This window comes from Engraulis encrasicolus, chromosome 9 (genome assembly GCF_034702125.1).
Source record: "Engraulis encrasicolus isolate BLACKSEA-1 chromosome 9, IST_EnEncr_1.0, whole genome shotgun sequence".
Taxonomy (NCBI): domain Eukaryota; kingdom Metazoa; phylum Chordata; class Actinopteri; order Clupeiformes; family Engraulidae; genus Engraulis; species Engraulis encrasicolus.
In genome coordinates this window covers 1,540,221-1,550,220 of record NC_085865.1, presented here as the reverse complement: position 1 = coordinate 1,550,220, position 10,000 = coordinate 1,540,221, and the positions used below count along the sequence as shown (strand labels likewise).

Genomic DNA, 10,000 nt, shown 5'->3' with positions numbered 1-10,000 from the left:
GTTAGGTTTAGGAATAGGTTTAGGGTTAGGCCACATAGTCAAAATGTGACGTGGAAGGAATATCCAAGACATCAAAAATTGCAGTCTGGTCCAAGGTAGTCAGAAATTGACTACTTGGGGTGAGACTGCGTTGAAAGTCATGGGATTTGACCATTTAGCATGTACCGTCAGGGAATATCATGGGATTTTAACAGTATGGTGCTTTTGTTTTTGTCTAAGGGCAATTTGAAAGACTGGCTATCACAAATTGGTGACCAGAGTGAAATGTCTTAACATCTTCTCAGTCGGCTTGAATGATGGCTACTGGTGTTGTTGTATGTGTCCTATCTAGGGCTGGGTAAAATAATCGAGTTCATCGATAATCGATCGAATCGAATCAAAATTCACATAATCGATTCACAGGGCACAAAATAGATTTTTTGGTTCTTTTTCTTTTTGTTCTTTTCGTTTAATTTAGGTCTATGGAAAATACCCAGTAGGTATTAGTCAATTAGGCCTAGGCCTACTTATTACAAATTAGCAATCTGTTAACCTGTCAAGCCACAGCCCTTTGACATTTTAAAAATAGGCAACAGCATCTTTTGGGGTAAATCCTGGTACCAAAAAGAGAACGGATTGAATCGATTTGGAATGAATCGAATCGAATCGAATTGAATCGTGATTAATCGATTCAAAGCCCTAAGAATCGAAATCGAATCGATACAGGAACATGGCTGTGATACCCAGCCCTAGTCCTATCGTATTGGTGGCTACACAGTACGTATGGGGCCCTATCGTAATGATAGCTATACGTATGTGTTGGTGTATGGGGCCCTATCGTAATGATAGCTATACGTATGTGTTGGTGTATGGGGCCCTATCGTAATGATAGCTATACGTATGTGTTGGTGTATGGGGCCCTATCGTAATGATAGCTATACGTATGTGTTGGTGTATGGGGCCCTATCGTAATGATAGCTATACGTATGTGTTGGTGTATGGGGCCCTATCGTAATGATAGCTATACGTATGTGTTGGTGTATGGGGCCCTATCGTAATGATAGCTATACGTATGTGTTCCTTGTGTATTGTTGGCTACACATATGTGTCCCTAGTCTAATAGTGGCTATACGTATGTGTTGGTGAGTGTATGTGTCCTAGCGTAATGATGGCTATACGTATATCTCCCTAGCGTAATGATGTATACGTATGTGTTGGTGTATGATGGCTATACGTCCGTAACATTACATTACATTACATTACATTGCATTTGGTAGACGCTTTATAACCAAAGCGACTTTCAAAAGGGGACATAATCAAGCCAACATCACAAGCAAATACAAAGTGCACAGGAAATATACAGAACAGCAAGTGCAGTTGCAAAGAGGGGTTAGTTTTTTAATTTTTTTTATTTTATTTTATTTTTTCAAGAGTAAATAAAGAATAAATAATGAGTACACACACAACACACACACACACACACACACACACACACACACACACACACACACACAAACACCACACGCACACACACACAAACTAAAACTAAACATCATGTCAAGAGTCTGCCCTGGGGCTAGGCCAGCTCAAGCATTAGTCTAGATACTCTCGAAAGAGGAAGGTCTTTAGTTGTTTCTTGAAGGCTGCAAGAGATGTGCTTAGTCTTGCTGCCTCTGGGAGACTGTTCCACCACTTGGGTACAACAACGGAGAACAATCTTGACTGGGAGTACCTAGAGCGACATGATGGCAGAGCCAGATGGCTTGTGCAGGATGAGCGCAGTTCTCCTCCAGTAACATAAGGCGTTAGTAGGTCCTTCAGATAAGCTGGGGCTGTTCCTGTGATGGTTTTGTAGGCAAGGGTCAATGCCTTGTGCTTGATCCAGACGGCGATCGGTAGCCAGTGCAACTCAATAAATAGAGGAGTAACATGGGTCCTTTTAGGTTGGTTGAACATCAACCGTGCCGCCGCATTCTGGATCATCTGCAGAGGTTTTAGCGCACAAGCAGGTAGACCTGTCATGAGTGAGTTGCAGTAGTCAACGCGGGACAGGACCGTGGCCTGGACCAGTCGTTGTGTAGAATATTGTGTCAGCACAGGTCTGATATTCCGTACGTTGGACATCTGGAATCGACAGGTCCGGGTGACTGAATTGATGTAGTTGGAGCATGACAGCTCATCATCAATCATGACGCCAAGGTTTTTGGCGACTTTGTGTGGGGTCTCGATGGTGGAGCCTATCTTGAGGTTGATGTTGTGACTGAGCGACTCTTTAGCTGGGATCACCAGGAGCTCTGTCTTGGACAGGTTCAGCTGTAGGTGGTGGTCCTTCATCCATGTTGACAAGTCGGTGAGGCAGGCAGAGATGCGTGCCGAAACCGTGGTGTCCTGTGGACGGAATGACAGGTACATCTGGGTGTCATCAGCACAGCAGTGGTAGGAGAACCCATGTGTTTGAATGACACGTCCCAGGGAGGAGGTGTATATTGCAAACAGAAGGGGTCCCAGCACTGATCCTTGGGGTACGCCTGTGGAGAGGGTGTGAGTCGTAGACAGTTTCCCTTGCCATGACACTGAAGGTGTGTCAAGATAGGTAGGAGTTGAACCATGAGTGGACAACGCCAGTGATTCCCATGGCCGTGAGTATCCTCAGGAGGATCTTGTGGTTGACTGTGTCAAAGGCTGCAGACAGGTCTAGTAGGATGAGGACCGAGGATATGTATTAAGTTCATTATGTCTAACTGTTTAACTTGAACACTTAGGGGTTTCTTTTGCAGACATGTAAAAGTTTGTATCTTTTACCTGACATGTTTCGACGGTGTTACTTCCGTCTTTATCAGAGGGTCACCGTGATGTTGATGAGTGACGTGCTTTAAAAACAGCTGATGTTATTGTGGAGGTGTGACCTCCCTGCCTCCCTGTGAAAATCACATCATGGACTGGGACAAGGCAAAAGTCATACAGTAAGAGAACAACAGATACCACCGCTGGATTAAGGAGTCTATGGAGATCAGAAAGCGTAGCCCAAGTACCATGAACCATGAGGGGGCATACATGCTCTCACACACCTGGACCACCATCCTAAGACGACAACTCTAACAGCAGGAGATGTGACCAACCTGTCATTATTGGCAGGGAGGTCACACCTCCACAACAACATCAGCTGTTTTTAAAGCACGTCACTCATCAACATCACAGTGACCCTCTGATGAAGACGGAAGTAACACCGTCGAAACATGTCAGGTAAAAGATAAAAACTTTTACATGTCTTAAGACAAAAGAAACCCCTAAGTGTTTAAGGACCGAGGATAGCCCTTCCGTTCTTGCAGTCCTTAAAGCTTCAGTCACTGAGAGTAACGCAGTTTCAGTTGAGTGTCCACTTCTGAAACCAGATTGTTTTGGGTCCAGTAATCCGTTCTGGTTTAGGAAGTTGGTGACCTGCTTTGCAACTGCCCTTTTTAGCGTCTTGGACAAGAAGGGAAGCAGTGAGATGTAACGTGATGGTGGCTATACGTATGTGTTGGTGTATGGGTTCTTAGCGTAATGATGTATACGTATGTCTCCCTACCATAATGATGTATACGTATGTCTCCCTACTTTAATAATGGCTACGTGTGTTTTAGTATATGTGTCCCTAGCGTAATGGTGGCTATACAAAAGAAAGTGAAAGTGAAAGCCCATTGGGAAACTCCAACTCCCATTGTCATTGTGACACAGCACTCCACAGCACATAAGTGAACACTGCACACTGCACACAACGAAATTGCATTTATGCCTCACCCGTGCAAGGGGGCAGCCCTCAGTGGCGCCCCATGGGGAGCAGTGCGTTGGGACGGTACCATGCTCAGGGTACCTCAGTCATGGAGGAGGATGGGGGAGAGCACTGGTTGATTACTCCCCCCACCAACCTGGCGGGTCGGGAGTCGAACCGGCAACCTCTGGGCTGCAAGTCTGATGCCCTAACCGCTCACCCATGACTGCCCTATACGTGTGTGTTGGTGTATGTGTCCCTAGCGTAATTATGCCTATAAGTCTGTAACATAATGATATACGTATGTGTCCTAGCGTAATGATGGCTACATGTTGTTGTTGTTGTTTCAGCCACCTGCAGGCCCGGGGAGGTGTACTGCGGGAACGGCCAGTGCAGACCTCACGCCAGCCAGTGTGGACAGAACTGTGGAGACAGCAGTGAGGAGAACAACTGTGGTAAGGGGGCCATCCACCAGCTAGCTGGCTAACAACTGTGGTAAGGAGGTCACCAGCTAGCTGGCTAACAACTGTGGTAAGGAGGTCACCAGCTAGCTAGCTGGGTAGCAACTGTGGTGAGGAGGGCACCAGCTAGCTAGCTGGGTAGCAACTCTGGTAAGGAGGCCGCTAGCTAGCTAGCTAGCTGGTTAGCAACTGTGGTAAGGAGGTCACCGGCCTGCCAGCTAGCTGGGTAACAACCAAAGAAACTCAACAGAAGAACAGTCTCTCGGGGGGAAATGCATTGGCCACGGTGTAGTACGGGGGCGTTGCCTGAGGACACGAGTGGATGGAAAATTAACTCCCTTGCGCATGGTCAATGGTCAGTGGGTGCGATGGATACAATATCCGTACTCCCTTGCGCATGGTCAGTGGGGGCGACCCCATGGATAATTTGTGGCCAAATTAACGGCAGCTGTTGGTCAGCAGTAATTGCTGGGGGTAATTAAGGACAGCTGACAAACATTCACGCTGTCCTATGACCTGTTCCACACTCCAACCCTCGCGGAAGTGTCATTGCATGCTTCCCTGATGCTTCCAATACTGACCGTAGAAGAAGAATAAAATATCCGTACTCCCCTCGCCATCATTTCGTACTACGCTGTTATGACGTGAGTAAGCCCTCTTGTCTCAAGCCTCTTTGGTAACAACTGTGGTAAGTCATGAATGTATTAGAGCAGGGATGGGCAACTTTCATGATAAGGAGGGAGGGCCACACTTTGCCATCGCCACTGACTGCCCTTGTCTGGAAGGAATGAGAGTTAGGCCTTGAGCCACGGCCCCAAATTTTGGCCATCGGTGCCATCTGGGGGGGGGGGAATGCTAACATTTTTTTTTTTTAAGGTATATCCCCAGACTACTAGAAAAAGCCTGATAGCAGTTACGGGGTGGTAGCGAAACCCCTTTTTTCGGCTCTTGAAGTGACTACCCCCCTCTATTAAATTCCATTTTTGAATTCGGATGCATGTCTAGTTCAGGCTCATTTCGTGGGGTAGTGGCAATATTCTATACCATGGTGCCTGGTATTACTGGAAAGGAGACCTTTCAGGCTTTCATTTAAGCCCATTGGTGAATCTGTCTGACATACACAGAGGTCACAGCACTTCATTAAATCAGACATAGCTCACATTTTCCAACAACTCTTGGCTAAACTGTCTGCTTTCGTTTATCTCTGTGGCGTGAAAGAACACCAAGGACACAAAATTGGACAACCTCAATACTCTTTGGAGTCTGCTGATTCAGAAAATGTATAATATGCCCATACAATTATTTTGTATGCGTTTGTGAGAGCGTTAAATTTGACTTGTGCAACCAGCAAAAGTCTTCAAAATAATAGCCAATACATGCAGGTCATCTGTTGGAAATATTGGGCCTTTTTCCTTCCAAAGTTTCTGCTTGGCATCACTGCTTGGCATTAGGCCTTCATTTAAGATCATTACTAAATCGGTCTGACATACTCAGAGGTCACAGCACTTCATTAAACCAGAAATAATAATAACTAATGTCGCCTAAACTGTAGGCTTTCTTTAGTAGGCTTTCTTTAAACCATGGGAAAGCATCAAGGACACAAACCCCAACCATTTCAATACTCAAGGCACTCTGCTAATTCAGAGAATGTATGACATACCCATACAATGTATTGTGAGAGCCTTAAAAAGGCCATAATGATCATTAATATGACATATTTTAAGTCCAATTCTGTCCTATCTCTTTATAGACGTAAGGAAATGTAAGGAGACATAAGACGTAAGGAGATAAAAGAGATGAGCGGGGGCATGGGGAGGCACTGTATGTAGATGTAGAGTTGGGGGGGGGGGCAAGGGGAGAAGTAGGGTGAGGTGAGTGGGGGCAATTGAGTGGAGGGCACTGTTGAGTGGGGGGGCAAGGCCAGGGTAGTGGAGGTACTGTAGGTGAGTGGAGGGCACTGTTGAGTGGGGGGAGGTGATGGGGGGGGGGCACTGTGGAGTAGGTGGGGGCAAGGGGTAGTGGGGGTAGGTGAGGGGGGAGGGTAATGTTGATGGGGGGTAGTGGGGGTAGGTGAGTGGGGGGGGCTTAAAGGAAAGTGAGGGGGGTTGGGGAGATAAGACACTGTAGGGTGGGGAGTGGGGGTGAGATACTGTAGAGCAGGTGGGGGTAAGGGTGGATAAATGTTTGAAAATATTTGGAATAGTTTCAGAAACGTCTACCATATTGAATGTTGGAGGGAATTTGAGATGCCCTAGTTTCAGCAGTGTTGTGTATATGTTTAATTGAGCAATTTTTGACCACTTTCTTTAGGATATGTCACGGTGGCAAAATCGAAATTCACCTTCTATTGTTCAGCCATGCTCATATCGGACTGTGTGACAACTAGCCTAGAAATCTAGACGCCCCTAGGGGTTTGGCGCGGCCACGCTATGTGACAACATTAGCATCTTCACAATGACCCGTAAACAGTGGCTGAAAACAAACCAGACCTGCTCCTATTAATTAATAGTATGAACATTGTTTTACTCTGTATATATTTGGTGTTTGTGGTGAAATGTCATGTCTTCTGTAATGCAGTATTGTTCTTTTTATTATGGGTACCTGCCTTAGGACTACGGATGACATTTGGAAACTATGCAAATACCAACATATTTATATTGATGTTTTTTTAACTGATGTATTGATTAGTGTGTATTATCCGAATCAAATGAATGAAAGAAAGGAAGAATGAATGAATGAATACATTTGTCCATTAGGCAATAGGAAATAATTGTGCTAAAAAAAGGAACTGTACTCATCAATGAATATTATAGGCTTATGTCATTGCAATGACCATAGGCCTAGTTATTTCAGCAGTTGACTGTCTATGTGCCATTTGACCATTGTAGGAGGACCATTCTCTGCTTCAAGGGAGCGAAATCAACCTTTGGTAAAATATCTGTTAGAGAATATAACAGAAAAGTGCTGGAAAAAGTAATCTACTATGTAGTAGGCCTATATTATGGCCTCACAGTATTGAGAAAATTGCATGAAAGTCATCCATTTTGGGAAATAGTAGCCATATTGAATTTTGACACAAATTTGAGATGGCATCAAGTTTGACTTTCTTCTGCTCGCGCACGCGCACGCGCGCACGCACGCACGCACGCACGCACGCACTCACCTTTTCTGTATGGCAAAAATGTAGCCTTTGAAATTATTTTTCAATTTCTTTCAATAAGCTTTTGGTCAGTAATCTGTGAAATGTCTGGCAGGACAATAGGTCTATTATTAAGCAGTGCTGTATGTGCAATTTGATCATTTACTGGCAACAGTACCATTTCAAAGCGGATTTATACATTCTTATGCACATACATTCATACTGTATGTATATACACTACACATACATATATTCATTCATTTTCTTTTTATCCAACATTTGTATGCATGTGTGTAAGGAGATAGTACAGAATTGGTCAGAAAATAGATCATTAGGGCCTTGAGGATCATTACGGCCTTTTAAAGGCTCCTGCAAATATTGTATGGGTACATTATACATTTTCTGAATCAACAGCATGCCTAGATTTTTAATATCATTCGGTTTTGTGACCCTGATATTTTCGCATGGTATAGGGACAACATAAATCATACAGTTGAGGTGGAATTTGTGAGAAGTTACTGGTTTAAAGGATAAGGAAAGGAAAGGATTTTCTTCAGCCTTTTCCAAGATCCTGGTCATTGTAATGGGAATAATTGTAATTGGGAAAATATTTGGAGTAGGCCCATGTTAAGATTTTTTTAAATGCAAACAAAATCTGCCCCCATTAGAAGAGCAGCATGCAGCATCTCCGGCTACTGACAAGTCAAGGGTAATGTGAAAAATACAACAGCATATTGAAATTGGCAGGAGTGATCATTTCAGTATTTTGGAGGGGCTTTTCAAGCCTTTATTTTTTGTTTATATGAGACAGGACAGTGAAGGAGGTGACAGGAAGCGAGTTGGGAGGGAGAAATGGGGGAGGGTCGGCAAAAGGCACGGTTCAGAATCGAACCCGGGTCAGCCGCGTAGTAGACCAGTGTCCTACCATTAGGCCACGATAGGGTCGATAAATTACTGGTTTAATGACCTCTCTGAATGTCAGCACAAACATTGGCAGGAAAAAGGCCTGATATTTCCAGCTAATGACCTGCAATATTGGCTATTATTTTGAAGACTATTGGTGGTATCACAAGTCAAATTTTAGGCCCTCAAAAAACATACAAAATAATTGTGTGGGCATATTATACATTTTCTGAATCAACAGAGTCCACCGAGTATTGAGGTTGTCTAATTTTGTGTCCTTGGCGTTCTTTCATGCCACAGAGATAAACGAAATCAAACAGTTTAGCCAACATTTGTGAGAAAATGTGACCTATGTCTGGTTTAATGAAGTGCTGTGACCTCTGTGTGTGTCAGAAACATTCAGCAATGGACTTAAATGAAAGAATGAAAGGTCCCCTTTCCAGTAATACCAAGCGCTATTGTATAGAATATTGACAATACCCTAAGCTGTCCTGGACCTTCTTTCGTGCAACTGCACTACAAAATGCTCTAGCCATCATTGTGTTTGTCTGGTAAATGGCCTCAGGTGCACAGACATGTGTAAACTGAGAGTGTGCGGAAACCAGGCAACCATAGACAGTTCAGATGAAGGGGATGACATGGAAGATGAAGAGTACTGACAAAGAAATAATATAAATCTACATGAAACTATTCTTTCATTAAACATATTCCCTTTGCAACACGTTTCTTCATTGGCTTGCAACCCCTTGTATAGGGTCTCAGTCTATTTGTTTATGAAATAGCCTGTATAAAATGTTGTATATGAACATTTATCTAAATTCTGTTAATGAGATACCATATCTGAGTGGTTTAAGTAAAGTGTTACCCAATGCCCTATCATTCCAGGGTCTACCGTTTAGATCCCTTCAGAGGAAGGGTGTCTATCTGCGCCCCCCTCGAGCAAAATGGTTACAAAAATACAAATAAATAGGCCGTCGTAAAGTTTATTAGAGCCTGATATACACGTACAGTATGGCCTATGATGTTCTCTAAATATTAGTGAATAAATGAATGAATATATTGTGATTGTAAAGGGACTGTGTTGACTTAATGGCAAAGCAGAAAAGTATTAAAAAAGAAAAACCTTCTGACTTCACGCGCCCCCCCTCCAATACCTCCGCGACCCCTAAGGGGGCTTCCGCCCCACTTTGAGAAACACTGCACTACAATAATTGAATACTTTAACAACTTGTGAATGTAATGTACATTCAAATATGAATTACAGTATAAACAAAGTTTGTGATACCGGGCATTGTATTAGTCCATTCTCTTGGGTCCTATTTTGAAGACATTTTTGCTGGTTGCACAAGTGACATTTAAGGCTCTCACAAACATATACAAAATGATAGTATGGGCATATTATACATTTTCTGAATCGGCAGAGTGCCCTGAGTATTGAGGTTGTTAACTTTGGTGTCCTTGGTGTTCTTTCATGTCACAGATGTAAACGAAAGTGCACAGTTTAGGCACAGTTTGTGTGACAATGGGAGCTATTTCTGGTTTAATGACGTGCTGTGGCTTCTGTGTATGTCAGACAGATTCATTAATGGGCTTAAATGAAAGCCTGAAAGGTCCCCTTTCCAGTGATAACAAGCACGATGGTATAGAATATTGGCAATACCCCCAACATAAGCCATAACTACATACACAGCCGATATTAAAAAACAGTATTTATTATAGGGGGGTAGTAACTTCAAGAGCTGAAAAAAGTGATTTCGCTACCACCCC

General features: G+C 43.6%; 1 protein-coding gene across 1 annotated transcript in view; it reads left to right on the top strand.

Moving 5' to 3' along the window:
- The window catches only part of LOC134456073 (suppressor of tumorigenicity 14 protein homolog), a 55,012-nt gene that overhangs the window by 34,236 nt on the left and 10,776 nt on the right, over window positions 1–10,000 (top strand). The window contains exon 14 of the mRNA XM_063207506.1: window positions 4,081–4,185. Within this exon, the coding sequence (XP_063063576.1) occupies window positions 4,081–4,185 (105 nt within the window). The remainder of the gene's footprint in view (window positions 1–4,080; window positions 4,186–10,000) is intronic.